General features: G+C 29.9%; 1 protein-coding gene across 2 annotated transcripts in view; it reads right to left on the bottom strand.

Annotated features, from left to right (window-relative positions):
• nap1l4a (nucleosome assembly protein 1-like 4a) overlaps positions 1-17,423 on the bottom strand; it is a 28,435-nt gene extending 11,012 nt beyond the window's left edge. For both annotated transcript variants that reach the window (XM_073832019.1, XM_073832018.1), the window contains exons 1-9: positions 17,346-17,423; positions 16,563-16,609; positions 16,225-16,285; positions 10,144-10,303; positions 9,627-9,710; positions 9,316-9,447; positions 7,212-7,283; positions 6,991-7,130; positions 3,005-3,150 (exon numbers count right to left, since the gene is read on the bottom strand). In XM_073832019.1, coding sequence (XP_073688120.1) covers positions 3,005-3,150; positions 6,991-7,130; positions 7,212-7,283; positions 9,316-9,447; positions 9,627-9,710; positions 10,144-10,303; positions 16,225-16,285; positions 16,563-16,596 — 829 coding nt within the window. In that variant the 5' untranslated portion in view covers positions 16,597-16,609; positions 17,346-17,423. The remainder of the gene's footprint in view (positions 1-3,004; positions 3,151-6,990; positions 7,131-7,211; positions 7,284-9,315; positions 9,448-9,626; positions 9,711-10,143; positions 10,304-16,224; positions 16,286-16,562; positions 16,610-17,345) is intronic.
• Positions 17,424-18,296: the final 873 nt, after the last annotated feature.

The raw sequence follows: 18,296 nt of genomic DNA, 5'->3' as shown, positions 1-18,296 counted from the left end.
TCAACTACATAGATGTTAAATTTAGACCTATGCAGGTAGAGAACGCGTTTTGACGAGTGTTTTCTTTGACCGCACAGCTTCTAAAATCAGCCAATCACAATTCAGGACCTGGTTCTCCTGAAGCAAAAAATACATTTTACCCAATTGGAAAGACAGAACAAAACTGAATTAATAACACGAACAATAATTATAAAGCATTTATTAATGTTAATATTAAGTACTAACCTACTAATACATTAAAGTTTTAAGTTGTATCAGTTAACATTAGTTAATGTACTGTGAATTAACAAACATGAAATGTTTTATTAACATTGAAAAAGGTGACTAAATGCTTTAAAATATATTGCTTTTTATTTATTATAAAAAATGACCCTCTAACTCTAGCATTCTCTATTCTTTTTCTGTTTTTTTTTCAACTTGTTTTCTTTTCATTTATTATTAACAATGACTCTAACACTAGCATTCTCTATTCTTTTTCTATTCTTTCAACTTTTTTATTTTTATTTATTATAAAAACCCTCTTATGCTAGTGTTCTCTATTATTTTTCTATTCTATCAACTTGTTTTCTTTTTATTTATTATAAAAAATGACCCTCTAGCACCAGCGTTCTCCATTCTTTTTCTATTTTTTTTTGACAAGTTTTCTTTTTATTTAAAAACAATGCTTTGAATAGCATTCTCTACTCATTTTCTATTCTATCTACTTGTTTTCTTTTTATTTATTGTAAAAAAATGACCCTCTAAGACTAGCACTCTCTATTCTTTTTCTATTTTTCTTTATCTTTTTATTTATTATAAAAAAAAAACTCTAACACTAGTGTTCTTTATTCTTTTTCTATTCTATTTACTTGTTTTCTTTTTATTTATTATTATAAAAAATGACCGTTCTCCATTCTTTTTCTATTTTTTTTCTGGCTTCTTATCATTAAAAAATAATGCTTTGAATAGCATTTTGTGATTTTTTTTTCTATTCTTTCCACTCTTTTTATTTATTATGTAAAAAACCCTCTAAGACTAGTGCTCTCTATTCTTTTTTTTATTTTTCGACTTTTTTTGGTAATTTATTATGAAAAAACCTCTAACACTAGCGTTCTCTTTTTTTCTATTCTATCTACTTGTTTTCTTTTATTAATTATAAAGAAAAATCACCCTCTAATACTAACATTGTCTATTCTTTTTCTATTTTTGGACTTTTTTTCTTTTTATTTATCATAAAAAAACCTCTAAGACTAGCGTTTTCGATTCTTTTTCTATTTTTGACTTTTTTTCTTTTTATTCATTATAAAAAACTCTATATCACTAGCGTTCTCTATTCTTTTCTATTTTTTCCACTTTTCTTTTTATTTATTATAAAAACCCTCTATCACTAGCGTTCTCTTTTCTTTTTTGATTTGTTCCACTTTTCTTTTTATTATAAAAGAAACCTCTAACACTAGCATTCTCTATTCTTTTTCTCTTTTTGACTTTTTTCTTTTTATTCATTATAAAAAACCCTCTATCACTAGCATTCTCTATTCTTTTCTATTTTTTCCACTTTTCTTTTTATTTATTATAAAAACCCTCTATCACTAGCGTTCTCTATTCTTTTCTATTTTTTCCACTTTTCTTTTTATTTATTATAAAAACCCTCTATCACTAGTGTTCTCTATTCTTTTTTGATTTCTTCCACCTTTCTTTTTATTAATACTAACACTAGCGCTCTCTTTTCTCTTTCTTTTTCTATTTTTGACTTTTTATTTTTATTTATTATAAAAAACCCTCTATCACTAGCGTTTTCTATTCTTTTTTATTTGTTCCACTTTTCTTTTTATTTATTATAAAATAACTCTCATTTTTCGACTTATTTTCTTTTTATTTAAAAACAATGCTTTGAATAGCATTCTCTATTCTTTTTCTATTCTATTTACTTGTTTCCTTTTTCATTATTAAAAAACCGTCTAGCACTGCTGTTCTCTTTTCTTATGCTATTCTTCCTACTTCTTTTTATTTATTACAAAAAACCCTTTAAGACTAGTGTTCTATATTATCTTTCTATTTTTTAGACTTTTATTTTTATTTATTATAAAAACCCCTCCAAGACTAGTATTCTCTATTCATTTTCTATTTTTTGCAACTTATTTTCTTTTTTGACAAAAAACCTTTAACACTAGTGTTCTTTATTCTTTTTTTAAAAACTTGTTTTCTTTTTATTAAAAAAAAAACTTGCTATGTGTACTGCGTCAGACTACCCAAGACTTGTCATAGCACTTACATATTATCGCTCTTTTGTTGTGTTTAATTGCTTCTATTGTCCTCTATTGTTCAATTTGTAAAAGCATGTAAATATTTCCACTTGTTTTTCTCTTAAAATCTGTAACAATAATAGATTCAAATGATTAGACTTTTCACTGTCCAAATGTGTCTGATAAGACAGATTTCAAGAATTCAGATTTTTATTGAACAGAATTCAATGGGAGATTCAGTTATCAAGTGCCCTCTGGAGGATGATGTTTGTATGACATACTAAATAGTTAAGAGGAAGAAAGATTTGCCACCAAGTGGATGTTTGTTCGTCTATTCATGCAAAAATAGTTGTGTAATGCCCTCTGCTGTCCAGAAGACACTAAAAATTACATTTGCACACAAATATGCTCTAATTAAACACATATCCCATCAAAAACTGAATTTTTGTTAAATTTAGGTTTTTTGTTGTTGTTGATATTCCTCATAACAGAGTTAACTAACTGATATACATAACAAGTGCATCTGAAAAGCCTTTTCACAACAAAAGAAAGGATGCCAAGGTATTTGGAAACAGTCTCAATTATCTTAATCCCAAGATTTCAGTCTAATTAAATCATACAAAGAAGATCGCATAACTCTGTCTGTGTCACACTTGCATAATAGTCAACTATGAGTTTAGGTTTATTTCACACACTGAGATGAGGCTTAGCTTTTTTGTCACCTTGTGTTATTAAAGGTGATTCTCTATTATTGTTCTGCCTGGGAAAACATTTTCTCTTACCTTTAACCGGATTAAAGAAGTTGAAGAATGAATCCTGTGGAACCTCTTTGTTGACCGTCCGGATGGTCCCTCTGCCTTTGTGTTTCTGCTTCTTCTTGACAATTTTGACCGTCACATCTTTGCCTTTTTGCCAGTCAATCTTACAACTAAAAACAATGGAAAATTGACCAATTAAAAAAAATTCTGATTTATGAAGAAAACTGAATCAAATGTAAACGCAGAGCGTCATCCTCTCAAAAGCAAGCTACATCATTTACAGTGGCATTTAAGCAAAATCTGAGAAGCACTTTTATTTTTTAAAAATAACACTATTGGCCAAAGGTTTTGAATAATTCAGATTTTTACTGTTTTTGTTAACCAAGGCTGCATTATTGGATAAAAAAAAACAGTAATATTGTGAAAACATATTACAATTTAAAGGAACTCTTTTATATTTAAATATATTTTAAAATGGCATTTATTTCTGCGATCAAAGCTGAATTTTCAGCATCATTACTCCAGTCTTCAGAGTCACATGATCCTTCAGAAATCTAATATGCTGATTTGATACTCAATTATCAATTATTATTGGTACTCAATTATTAATAAAAGTTATTGTTAATGTTTTTCAATTTATTTCGATAATTTGATGAATAGAAAGTTCAAAAGAACAGTACAGTTGAGGTCGAAAGTTTACGAACACCTTACAGAATCTGCAAAATGTTAATTATTTTACCAAAGTAAGAGGGATTCCACAAGATGCATGTTATTTTTTATTTAGTACTGACCTGAAGAAGATTTTTCACATTAAATACATTTACATATAGTCCACAAGAGAAAATAACAGTTGAATTTATAAAAATGACCTTGTTTTAAAGTTTACATACACTTGATTCTTAATGCTGTGTTGTTACCCGAATGATCCACAGCTGGGTTTTTTGTTTAGTGATAGTTATTCATGAGCCCCTTGTTTGTCCTGAACAATTAAACAGCCTGCTGTTCTTCAGAAAAGTCCTTTAGGTCCCACAAATTCTTTGGTTTTTCAGCATTTTTGTGTATTTGAACCCTTTCCAACAATGACTGTATGATTTTGAAATCCATCTTTTCACACTGAGAACAACTGAGGGACTCATATGCAACTATTAAAGAAGGTTCAAACGCTCACTGATGCTTTAGAAGGTAAAAAAAAAAAAAACAATGCATTAAGAGCTGGGGGTTGAAAACTTTTGGAATTTGAAGATCAAGGTAAATTTAACTTATTTTGTAAGTATCTTCTGTAGCTTCCAAAGGGCAGTACTAAATGAAAAAAATGACATTTAGGCAAAATAAGAAAAATGTGCACATCTTCATTCTGTTCAAAAGTTTTCACCCCCCGGCTCTTAATGCATCGTTTCTTTCTGAAGCATCAGTGAGTGTTTGAACCTTCTGTAATAGTTGTCCTCAGTGTGAAAAGATGGATCTCAAAATCATACAGTCATTGTTGGAAAGAGTTCAAATACACAAAAATGCTGAAAAAACAAAAAAAATTGTGAGACCTAAAGGACTTTTCTGAAAAACAGCGTCCAGTTTAACTGTTCAGGACAAACAAAGGACTATCACTAAACAAAAAAACACAGCTGTGGATCATTCAGGTAAGAACAGTATTAAGAATCAAGGGTATGAAAACTTTTGAACGGGGTTATTTTTATAAATTCAACTATTATTTTCTCTTGTGGACTATAACATTTTATATGAAATATCTTATTCAGGTCAGTACTAAATCAACAATAACATGCATTTTGTATGATCCCTCTTATTTTGGTAAAATAATTAACATTTCACCAGATTCTGCAAGATGTATGTACACTTTTGATCTTAATTGTATTTATTTTAAATAGAAATCTTTTCTGAATATTAATGTCTTTACTGTGACTTTTAATTAATTTAACGCTTCTTTGCTGAATAGAAGTATTTTTGACTTTTTACCCTAAAGTTATACATGGTAATATACCACGATTTAAAATGAAATATTACACAGAACAAATGTTTTCAACATTGTTAATAATAATAATAATAATAATAATAATAATAATAATAATAAATGTTTCTTAAGCAGCAAATTAAAATATTAGAATGATTTCTGAAGGATCATGTGACACTGAAGACTGGAGTAATGTTGCTGAAAATTCAGCATTGCATCAAAGAAATAAACAGCATTTTTAAGCAAATGCAAATAAAAGACACTTATTTGAAACTGTAATAATATAATATTTCACAATGTGAGTGTTTTTACTGTATATTTGATCCAATAAATGCATCCTTGGTAAGCATAGGAGACTTTTTAAAATTAAAATATCTTAATTATTCCAAACTCTTGATCGCTATATTCTTGTATCTACAGTCGTGGCCAAAATTTTTGAGAATGACATAAATATTGGAAATTGGAAAAGTTGCTGCTTAAGTTTTTATAATAGCAATTTGCATATACTCCAGAATGTTATGAAGAGTGATCAGATGAATTGCACAGTCCTTCTTTGCCATGAAAATTAACTTAATCCCGAAAAAAACTTTCCACTGCATTTCATTGCTGTCATTAAAGGACCTGCTGAGATTATTTCAGTAATTGTTTTGTTAACTCAGGTGAGAATGTTGACGAGCACAAGGCTGGAGATCATTATGTCAGGCTGATTGGGTTAGAATGGCAGACTTGACATGTTAAAAGGAGGGTGATGTTTGAAATCATTGTTCTTCCATTGTTAACCATGGTGACCTGCAAAGAAACGCGTGCAGCCATCATTGCGTTGCATAAAAATGGCTTCACAGGCAAGGATATTGTGGCTACTAAGATTGCACCTAAATCAACAATTTATAGGATCATCAAGAACTTCAAGGAAAGAGGTTCAATTCTTGTTAAGAAGGCTTCAGGGCATCCAAGAAAGTCCAGCAAGCGCCAGGATCGTCTCCTAAAGAGGATTGAGCTGCGGGATCGGAGTGCCACCAGTGCAGAGCTTGCTCAGGAATGGCAGCAGGCAGGTGTGAGCGCATCTGGACGCACATTGAGGCCAAGAGTTTTGGAAGATGGCCTGGTGTCAAGAAGGGCAGCAAAGAAGCCACTTCTCTCCAAAAAAAAAACAAAAAAACATCAGGGACAGATTGATCTTCTGCAAAAAGTATGGCGAATGGACTGCTGAGGACTGGGGCAAAGTCATATTCTCCGATGAAGCCTCTTTCCGATTGTTTGGGGCATCTGGAAAAAGGCTTCTCCGGAGAAGAAAAGGTGAGCGCTACCATCAGTCCTGTGTCATGCCAACAGTAAAGCATCCTGAGACCATTCATGTGTGGGGTTGCTTCTCATCCAAGGGAGTGGGCTCACTCACAATTTTGCCAAAAAACACAGCCATGAATAAAGAATGGAACCAAAACACCCTCCAACAGCAACTTCTTCCAACAATCCAACAACAGTTTGGTGAAGAACAATGCATTTTCCAGCACGATGGAGCACCGTGCCAGAAGGCAAAAGTGATAACTAAGTGGCTCGAGGACCAAAATGCTGAAATTTTGGGTCCATGGCCTGGAAACTCCCCAGATCTTAATCCCATTGAGAACTTGTGGTCAATCCTCAAGAGGCGGGTGGACAAACAAAAACCCACTAATTCTGACAAACTCCAAGAAGTGATTATGAAAGAATGGGTTGCTATCAGTAAGGATTTGGCCCAGAAGTTGATTGAGAGCATGCCCAGTCCAATTGCAGAGGTCCTGAAAAAGAAGGGCCAACACTGCAAATACTGACTCTTTGCATAAATGTCATGTAATTGTCAATAAAAGCCTTTGAAACGTATGAAGTGCTTGTAATTATATTTCAGTACATCACTGAAACAACTGAAACAAAGATCTAAAAGCAGTTTAGCAGCAAACTTTGTGAAAACTAATATTTGTGTCATTCTCAAAACTTTTGGCCACGACTGTACTTAAATACTTACAGTTAAGATTTGTATTAACAAGAACTGCAGATTACTTCTCCGTCTTACCCTTCACAGTCTACAATCTCCGGCCCCTCGAATGAGAACGGATCTGCTGCCTCCGGCTCTGATTTCATCTTGTAGACTTTAGTGAGAACCGTGTTACTGAAGTAGCTGTTGGGCTCGAAGTGGAACTCTAACGTGAAACTCTGTTTTGACAAACAACTGAACATTACTAAATATGAAACCTGTATCTATTTGTTAAAAATAATAGTAGCTGTTCGACAAACCATCGGTTGTCCAGGCTCAGAAAACTTCACAGTGATGTCCTGCAGGTGTTTCAGGATCGGCTCATCATGCTCCTACAGGAAACAAAAACAATTCCTCAAATAATCTTGGCAAAATACTGGAAGTGGCACACTCCACAGACAAGTATCCATTGAAACAACTTCAAAATAAAAGTTTAAACCTTTGCTGTAAGTTTGCATGCTTTGTTTACGTTCTTGTTCAAGAAATGACAGTGGCTGTAGCATTTCTATTATAAGGAAGTTGCCAAATATAGAAGTTTAAGTGGATATTTAAAATATATGTTGTTTAGTCAATAATGAGCAAGGATGTTGGCGCCCTCTGCAGGCATTTGATACAATACATAATGTACATAAGTTAGGAATAAATTGATTTTTTGTTTAATAAAACCATATGATTATTGCTTTTGATATTTTATTTGAACCAAATTGCCTCATTGCTATTATATATGTATTTTAAACAATTTTAAAGTCTATTGTTCGCTTAGGTCTATTTTTATTACCGTATACAAAAATCGTATTACTCGATTAATCATTAGAATAATTACTTAATTGCTAAAATAATCATTAGTGACAGTCCTGATATGGTCAGATTGCATGTGAATGTGTTTGCATGCACCAATACCAACTCGCATATCCTCTATAAGCTTCCTGTCACAAGAATCACATCCTGTGTAAACCACATCAAACCTTCATGCAACAGTTAGAAAAAGCCTTATTAAAACAGTTTTTTTATTTTATTTTATTATATATCTCCAAACTCTGGCTACAGTAAAACAGCCCATATACATACACACCTACAGTCTACAGTTGATCATTATTCTTATAAAACATACAATAATAATAATTATTATTATTATTATTTGTGTTCATGTTGTGCATATCAACAGCCCTAAACCACAGCAAATTTACTGTAATCATTGATTTATTAATTTACTAATTTATTTACTAATTACTACTATATATATATATATATATATATATATGTGTGTGTGTGTGTGTGTGCAATTACAATTTATATATATATATATATAATTTATATATATAATATTTTATTTACAATTCTACTTAAACCCCAAATTTGAGGTTATTATTATCATCATTATAAAATGCACAATAATAATAATAATAATAATAATAATAATAACTATTATTGTTTTTATTATTATTATTTGTGTTCATGTTGTGCATAACAACAGCCCTACACCACAGCAAATTCACTGTAAATATTTAAATATTGATTTAATAATTTAACACGTTACTGGTAAATTCTAGTTAAAACTCTAATTAAATACTACTACTACTAATAATTATTATTATTATTATTGCCCAGTGGTTCATGTTGTGCATAACAGCACTAAACCAAATCAAATAAACTGTAATGCAAGGCTTTCTGCTTTATTATGTCACCAAATTACTTTAAAATTCTATTTAAATTCTAATTAAATGCTACTACTACTACTAATAATAATAATAATAATTATAATTATTTTTATTTCCCAATGGTTAATGTTCTGCATACCAGCCCTAAACCAAAGCAAATTAAATGTAATGCAAGGATTTCTACTTTGCTGTTATTTTACCAAATTATTGTTAAATTCTATTTAAACCTCTAATTAAATACTACTACTACTAATTATTATTATTATTCCCTGATGGTTTATGGTGTGCATAACAGCCCTAAACCAAATCAAATTAACTGTAATGGAAGGTTTTCTGCTTTATTGTCACCAAATTATTTTCGAATTCAATTCAAAATTCTAATCAAATAATACTACTACTACTACTTCTTCTACTACTAATACTACTAATAATAGTTATTATTTCTCAATGTTTATTAATTTAGTTCACCAAATTACTGTCAAATTCTATTTAAAATAATAATAATAAAAAAAAAATAATTTAAATATTTTCACACCATTCAAACATAATTAAATTCAACTCAGAATTGCAGAAAAACAAGGAAAATGCCCCAATCTAAAAAGAGCGTGCTTAGAAAAACAGGTCCAAATGTGACTGCAACATAAACACATTTTTTGCAGATGTTTTTGAGAAGATTCTCTTAAGGAGAATCAATGTGAGCGTTCACCTGCAGCATTTCTCCCAGCATATCCACACGTTTAAAGATGGTAAGCCAGAACTCCGGGATTCCTTTCGGATCACCGGCACCAGCTGAATCTGCCGCCTTCGCCTCCAGAGCAGCTTTTTTCTGCAAATCTTCCTGTGGGTGAAAATCATTTGGTTAAATAGACCATTATCCCTCCATCCCCAAACTGAACTTTCAACAGCTCAGGGTTTCCACAGAAAGGCCTGCCAAGAAAGCAGAAAGCTTGAGAATTGGAATTACAATTCATATGATGCTTTTTTTTTTTTCCAGTATTCACACAAGGATCCACTTACAGCAAGCTCATCTTCCTCTCTGTCACTTTGCCATTCGCATTCCTCCTCTGTGGGTTCAACGGCGCCAGCTACAAAGTCCCGTCTCTGAACAAAGAAGCGTTGTGTTGTGTGACATCATGACTTCATATGAATGACATCATCATTTCAATGGCAGAACACTTATGGCATTCATTTCATCAAGTGTGTAACACAAAACCGAAGCAATAAATTCGGTTAGTTTTGAAAGCCTCTTTTTGGAGAGGCCTGTAACAGGAAGGCTGGGTAAAAGTTGAACTAATAGCTTGTCTCCAAACAAGGAAATGGCCAGGCTTGAATAAAACGGTTGGCCATTAGTTCTGACTTGACTTTAGCATTATTAGTGTTAACGTACAAGCAAATCACAAGGCTTGAAGGTCAACTTTAGTGCTGGAGAAAGCGTTCCAGGGTTGCGAGGGGTTAAATACTTCAGTAAACCAGCTTGGGTACACCGAGCATGTTTAAACAGCATGCTAGGTGTTGCAGGGAGTCATTTGCATACCTTGTCAAAGATGGGCTGGTAGAGGCCAGCATACTTCCTCTCGAGCTCATGGACTTCTTCATAGAACTTGGCCTCTATGTTGCCACTCTGGAGCTGGAGCCTCTTCAAGGCATAAACTCTTCTCTTTACGGTCTTGGGCAGCAGGTGGAAATTCGGTATTCTAGATAGCCAAAAAGCAGATGACGTTTTATAACAGATTTTTACAAGCTTGAGAAACGTCACAGATGTTTCTGAAACATATTAAAGGAGGACTACAGGTGCTAACTGAAACAAGTCACAGAACTTAAAAAAAAAAAACAAGTTTACAGATGTTTACAAAACAAATGTTTGCTAATTTAGACATTTACGAAACATTTTGTTTACTAAAACAAAAAGCTACAGAACTTAACAAGTAAAGTGTCGTTAACTTGAGTTACATCTTTTTTATGGAATGCGACCGTAAAATTTTGTAAACTTGTTTCATAAACAGTTAAACTAAACAAATTTAAGTTTATGACACTTTATGGATGTTTACAAAACACACATTTGTTAAATTTACAAATATTTAATAAAACAAATTACAGAAATTAACAGATGAATCTCATATTTTGTAAACATCTGTGAAGTGTCAAACTTGAGAATCATCTGTTAAGTTTTGTAACCTTTTAGTAAATGACAGTAAAGTTTCATAACCATTAATCAAAATGAGCAAACTTAAGTTTATGACGCTTTATGGATGTTTACAAAACAAGTTTGTTAAATTTAGAAATATTTAATAAAACAAATTACAGAACTTAACAGATGAATCTCATGTTTACAGATGCTTATAAAACTAACATTTTCTAAGTTTGACATTTATGAAACTTTACAGATGTTTACTAAAACAACAAGTTAGAAAACTTAGATGAATCTCATGTTTTATAAACATCTGTAAAGTGTTACTCGAGTTAGATCTGTTAAGTTTTGTATCTTTTTTTATGGAAAATGACTGTAAAGTTTTGTAAACTTGTTTTATAAACGGTGAACTTAAGCAAATTTAAGTTTATGACACTTTATGGATGTTTACAAAACAAGTTTGTCAAATTTAGAAATATTTTATAAAACAAATTACAGAACTTAACAGATGAATCTGATGTTTACAGATGCTTATAAAACTAACATTTGCTAAGTTAGACATTTATGAAACTACAGATGTTTACTAAAACAAGTTAAACTTAGATGAATCTCATGTTTTGTAAACATCTGTAAAGTGTCATTAACTTGAGTAACATCTGTTAAGTTTTGTAACTTTTTTTATGGAAAACGACTGTACAGTTTTGTAAACTTGTTTCATAAAGTCAAATTAAGCTAATTTAAGTTTATGACACTTTACGGATGTTTACAAAACACAAGTTAGTTAAATTTACAAATATTTAAATATATAAAACAAGTTACAAAACTTAACAGATGAAACTAAGGTTTACAGATGCTTTCAAATTTATAAAACTTTATAGACATTTATTAAAACAATATGTTACAGAACTTAAATGAATTATGTTTTGTAAACATCTGTAAAGTGTCATTAACTTGTGTTTTAATCTGTTAAGTTTTGTAGCATTTTTAGTGAATGACTGTACAGTTTTGTAAACTTGTCTAACAAACATCAGTAAAATTTAGGTTAAAATTTAACTTAAGTTTAGAACACTTTACAGATGTTTACAAAACACATGTTTGTTAAATTTAGAAATATTTTATAAAACAAATTACAGAACTTAACAGATGAATCTCATGTTTACAGATGCTTATAAAACTAACATTTTCTAAGTTTGACATTTATGAAACTACAGATGTTTACTAAAACAACAAGTTACAAAACTTAGATGAATCTCATGTTTTATAAACATCTGTAAAGTGTTACTCGAGTTAGATCTGTTAAGTTTTGTATCTTTTTTATGGAAAATGACTGTAAAGTTTTGTAAACTTGTTTTATTTACATTTATTCATTTAGCAGACGCTTTTATAAACAGTGAACTTAAGCAAATTTAAGCTTATGACACTTTATGGATGTTTACAAAACACATGTTTGTTAAATTTAAAAATATTTAATAAAACAAATTACAGAACTTATCAGATGAATCTCATGTTTACAGATGCTTATAAAACTAACATTTGCTAAGTTTGACATTTATGAAACTACAGATGTTTACTAAAACAACAAGTTACAAAACTTAGATGAATCTCATGTTTTATAAACATCTGTAAAGTGTTACTCGAGTTAGATCTGTTAAGTTTTGTATCTTTTTTATGGAAAATGACTGTAAAGTTTTGTAAACTTGTTTTATTTACATTTATTCATTTAGCAGACGCTTTTATAAACAGTGAACTTAAGCAAATTTAAGCTTATGACACTTTATGGATGTTTACAAAACACATGTTTGTTAAATTTAAAAATATTTAATAAAACAAATTACAGAACTTATCAGATGAATCTCATGTTTACAGATGCTTATAAAACTAACATTTGCTAAGTTTGACATTTATGAAACTACAGATGTTTACTAAAACAAGTTAAAAACTTAGATGAATCTCATGTTTTATAAACATCTGTAAAGTGTTACTCGAGTTAGATCTGTTAAGTTTTGTATCTTTTTTATGGAAAATGACTGTAAAGTTTTGTAAACTTGTTTTATAAACAGTGAACTTCAGCAAATTTAAGCTTATGACACTTTATGGATGTTTACAAAACAAGTTTGTCAAATTTAGAAATATTTTATAAAACAAATTACAGAACTTAACAGATGAATCTGATGTTTACAGATGCTTATAAAACTAACGTTTGCTAAGTTTGACATTTATGAAATTACAGATGTTTACTAAAACAAGTTAAAAACTTAGATGAATCTCATGTTTTGTAAACATTTGTAAAGTGTCATTAACTTGAGTAACATCTGTTAAGTTTTGTAACTTTTTTATGGAAAACGACTGTACAGTTTTGTAAACTTGTTTCATAAAGTCAAATTAAGCTAATTTAAGTTTATGACACTTTATGGATGTTTACAAAACACAAGTTAGTTAAATTTACTAATATTTAAATATATAAAACAAGTTACAAAACTTAACAGATGAAACTAAGGTTTACAGATGCTTTCAAATTCATAAAACTTTATAGACATTTATTAAAACAATGTTACAGAACTTAAATGAATTATGTTTTGTAAACATCTGTAAAGTGTCATTAACTTGTGTTTTAATCTGTTAAGTTTTGTAGCATTTTTAGTGAATGACTGTACAATTTTGTAAACTTGTTTAACAAACATCAGTGAAATTTAGGTTAAAATTTAACTTAAGTTTAGAACACTTTACAGATGTTTACAAAACACATGTTTGTTAAATTTAAAAACATTTAATAAAACAAATTACAGAACTTAACAGATGAATCTCATGTTTACAGATGCTTATAAAACTAACATTTTCTAAGTTTGACATTTATGAAACTTTACAGATGTTTACTAAAACAACAAGTTAGAAAACTTAGATGAATCTCATGTTTTATAAACATCTGTAAAGTGTTACTCGAGTTAGATCTGTTAAGTTTTGTATCTTTTTTATGGAAAATGACTGTAAAGTTTTGTAAACTTGTTTTATTTACATTTATTCATTTAGCAGACGCTTTTATAAACAGTGAACTTAAGCAAATTTAAGCTTATGACACTTTATGGATGTTTACAAAACACATGTTTGTTAAATTTAAAAATATTTAATAAAACAAATTACAGAACTTATCAGATGAATCTCATGTTTACAGATGCTTATAAAACTAACATTTGCCAAGTTTGACATTTATGAAACTTTACAGATGTTTACAAAACAAGTTAAAAACTTAGATGAATCTCATGTTTTGTAAACATCTGTAAAGTCTTACTCGAGTTAGATCTGTTAAGTTTTGTATCTTTTTTATGGAAAATGACTGTAAAGTTTTGTAAACTTGTTTTATAAACAGTGAACTTCAGCAAATTTAAGCTTATGACACTTTATGGATGTTTACAAAACACAAGTTAGTTAAATTTACAAATATTTACATATATAAAACAAGTTCCAAAACTTAACAGATGAAACTAAGGTTTACAGATGCTTACAAATTTATAAAACTTTATAGACATTTATTAAAACAATATGTTACAGAACTTAAATGAATTATGTTTTGTAAACATCTGTAAAGTGTCATTAACTTGTGTTTTAATCTGTTAAGTTTTGTAGAATTTTTAGTGAATGACTGTACAGTTTTGTAAACTTGTTTAACAAACATCAGTAAAATTTAGGTTAAAATTTAACTTAAGTTTATAACAAAAAATTTCATAAACTAACACTTTACAGATGTTTACAAAACACATGTTTGTTAAATTTAAAAATATTTAATAAAACAAATTACAGAACTTAACAGATGAATCTCATGTTTACAGATGCTTACAAAACTAACGTTTGCTGTTTGACATTTATGTAAAGTGTCGTAAACTTGTTTGCTAAATTTGACTGATGTTTATGAAACAAGTTTATGAAACCTTACCGTTATTAGCTAAAAACAAGTAACAAAACAGATGAAACTCAAGTTTGTGACACTTTACAGATGTTTACAAAACATGAGATTCTTCTGTTAAATTCTGTAACTTGTTGGAGTAAACAACTAAAGATTCTTAAATGTCAAATATAGCAAACATTTATTTTGTAGGCATATGTACATCATCTGTTAAGTTCTGTAACTTTTTTTTATTAAATATTTGTACATTTTGTGTTTGTTAACATTCATAACGTGCCATAGACTTAGGTTTGCTAAATGAAACTGTTTATGACTGTTTATAAAGTTTACAAAACTTTAAAGTATTTTTTTCTAAAAAGTAAAGTTACAAAACTTAATAGATGAAACTAAAGTTTACAGATCCTTATAAAACAAACGCTTGCTAAATTTGGACATTTATGAAACTTTACAGATGTTTACTAAAACAACAAGTTACAGAACTGTTAAGTTTTGTAACTTTTTTTTAGAAAATTACTAAAGTTTTGTAAACTTGTTTCATCAACAGTTAAATTTAGCAAAAACTTAAGTTTATGGCACTCTATGGGTGTTTACAAACACAAGTTTGGTAAATTTACAAATATTTAAATTAACAAGTTACACAACTTAACAGAAAAAACTCAAGTTAAATATGCCTACAAAACAACCATTTGCTAAATTTGACATGTATGCAACTTCACAGATGTTCACTCAAACAAGTTAAAGAATTTAACAGAAGAATCTGATGTTTTGTAAACATTTGTAAAGTAAATGTTTGTAACGTTTTTGCAAACTTGTTTCATAAACAAATATAGCAAACATAAGTTTAAGACACTTAACAGATGTTTACAAAACACAAGTTTGTTAAATGTACAAATATTTAATAAAACAATTTACAGAACTTACCAGAGGACGATTACTTTGTAAACTTGAGTTTCATCTGTTAAATTTTTAGCATATGACTGTAAAGTTTCATAAACTTGTTTCATAAACACTTGTCAAATTTAGCAAACTTAAGTTTATGACACTTTACAGATGTTAAATTTGACAGAGGCTTATGAAGCTTTACAGACATTTACTGAAAAAAAACACAACTTAACAGATGAAACGCAAGTTTATAACACTTTTAATGTTTACAAAACATAACCTTGCTAAAGTCTTACAAATGTTTATGAAACTAATCTATTACAGATGCTGAACCAAGTTATAGAATTTAACAGCTGAAACTCAAGTTTATAACATTTCAGATGTTTGTTACATTTTACAGAGGCTTCTGAAACAAGTTTATGACTTTAAATACTACAGAAAATTGGAAAATTCTTAACACTTTTTAGATAATCACAGAACATAACTTTTCTAAATTTGACAGATGTTAATGGACAAATGTATTTAACTTTACAGATGCTTAGTAAAACAAGTTACAGAGTTTAACAGCTGAAACTCAAGTTTATGCCACTTTACTTTTTTAGTAACCTTTACAAATGTTTATGAACAAGATTTGCAACTTCACAGCAATTGCACAAAAATGTCATAATGTTAGTTTTCTAAGTTATGTATATAAAATTATGTCATACCTTTCTACTTGTAAAAAGCCCTCTGGTTTGTCGGACTGAAAAGGTTTGTTTCCTCCTTTGCCTTGGGGGTAAAAAATGAAAGCAATTACTTCTGAAAGTCCCAATGTTATTTTTAGTATGTATTTCGGCAAAAGGGTGTCTAGCTGTCATAAATATCGATGCACAAAATCTGCTTAAAAACCTATTTAATTGCAACTTCTTTTGTAAATAAACTTTCATTATAAAGATACTTTTTAAAAATTAACAGAGCTCTTTAAAACAATGCTTTTCAATGTATATCATAATCACAATATGCAAGTAAATAGAAGGTAAAGTAAATAAACAACACAAAAACATACCTTTGGCTTCACTCTTTTCATTTTTTCTATCCATTTCCACACCTCAGCTATTTGGCAAAGAAAAAAATGAAATAGGACAAATAGGTCATGCTCCAATTAAAATGTGTCATACTTTCTCCTGTTCATTGAATTGTAATCACAAACAATTAGTTTATTAATTCAGCAGGATCTTTCTGTATTTATAAGATGTGAAATTGTGACTAACAAAGGCATGGCTTTCATTTCTAAATAGTTAATGATAATGACACTGATATGAGTAGTTCATAAAACAAGTGGAGCTGTCAATCATAGCTATTACTCATCTGACACTAAGTGTGCAATCAAACAAAACATAGCTGATTTGATAATCACGTTATGTCTCTATTCCATTTCTCATTAAAAAGTGAAAATTATATTATGACATTATATTACGTTATATAAGATTAACTGCCTTTTTGCTTCACTGGTGTGTTTTTTGAGAAACACAACCTACAGAGAAACTTACAAACAACAAACAAACAAAGCAAAAGAAGCCTTACCAACTGTAATACACTAGACTTTAAGTCTTATAGCTGTCACTGTGCTGTCATGCATGTGTCCATGGCTGTTAACGTTAAATGTCCCATCATGCACATGTGCAGCATATGTATCTGTCAACAACTTAACTATTATAGCTCTAAACCTCCCATAACATTGCGATTAAGTCATTATAGACTTTTAATACCACATATATCATTTTTGAACCACTATATGTGAGCCCCTAACTTTATTCGCAACAAAAAAATAACGTTTTCTTTGACTTACCCCCACGTTACGCTCCAGACCGTCCTCACGCTTCTATCTGAGGGAGAAGTGCGATGGCATGTCGCATCATCCCCAACTCTCATTGGACGACTGGCTGTCACGGGCCACGTGGACTGGCTAATCAGAGACGCGCCTCTGTATCGTGAAAGGTCATTGGTTGCGACACTCTCCGTTCGTCAGAAGAGCGCTTGTTGAAGTGCGTACTGTGTAGTGTACTCGCATCAAAGACGCATTGTTAGAATACATTATAACTTATAATTAACTCAAACTTTCACTTTTTAAACTTTTTAGCTTTATTTTAATAGTCTAAGCTTTTAAAAAGCTAGTACAATGTTTATACTCTTAAATATATTGCACTAATTCTTTACCAATGATAACGGAATGATTCATTAGAACTGTGGGGTCCTTAAAATAAGCTTTTTTGTTAAAATAAAACAATAAATATATAAATAGCTATTTTTATAATCTAAAAAAGGGGGTACAGTAAATGTCAAATCTGCTTCTGCTCTTGCTTAACGTGATTCCCACCTTAACAAAACTTCTTCGGCTTTTCTCGGGTGACTTCGGCGCCATGGGGACAGGCCTCTTGCTTTTCCCATAAGTAACACTGCATAACGACCTTGGTGTTTTTAAAACACATCCAACACATGAATAGGCTATTAAGTTGTCAACCAATTAAAATGTTCGTATATGTTTCATATATGTATGTACTTTCGATGCATTAAAATCGATTCCAAATGCAATAAAAACCTAAATGAACTATTCATGTAGCTTACTTTTAATGTCATTAATTTAATTAATTACTTTTATTAAATTTTTTTATAGAATAGAACATAATTTTATAAAAAAATGTATTTGTAATTAGCCTATATTTACATCAATATTTTAATGATATTTTTTATTTATATATTTAATAAATATTTTTAAGCTATATATTGCTGTATTGTAAGC

Source organism: Garra rufa, chromosome 25, assembly GCF_049309525.1.
Source record: "Garra rufa chromosome 25, GarRuf1.0, whole genome shotgun sequence".
NCBI lineage: Eukaryota > Metazoa > Chordata > Actinopteri > Cypriniformes > Cyprinidae > Garra > Garra rufa.
The sequence above is the reverse complement of the archived record's forward strand: the minus strand, read 5'-3'. Positions and strand labels throughout refer to the sequence as shown.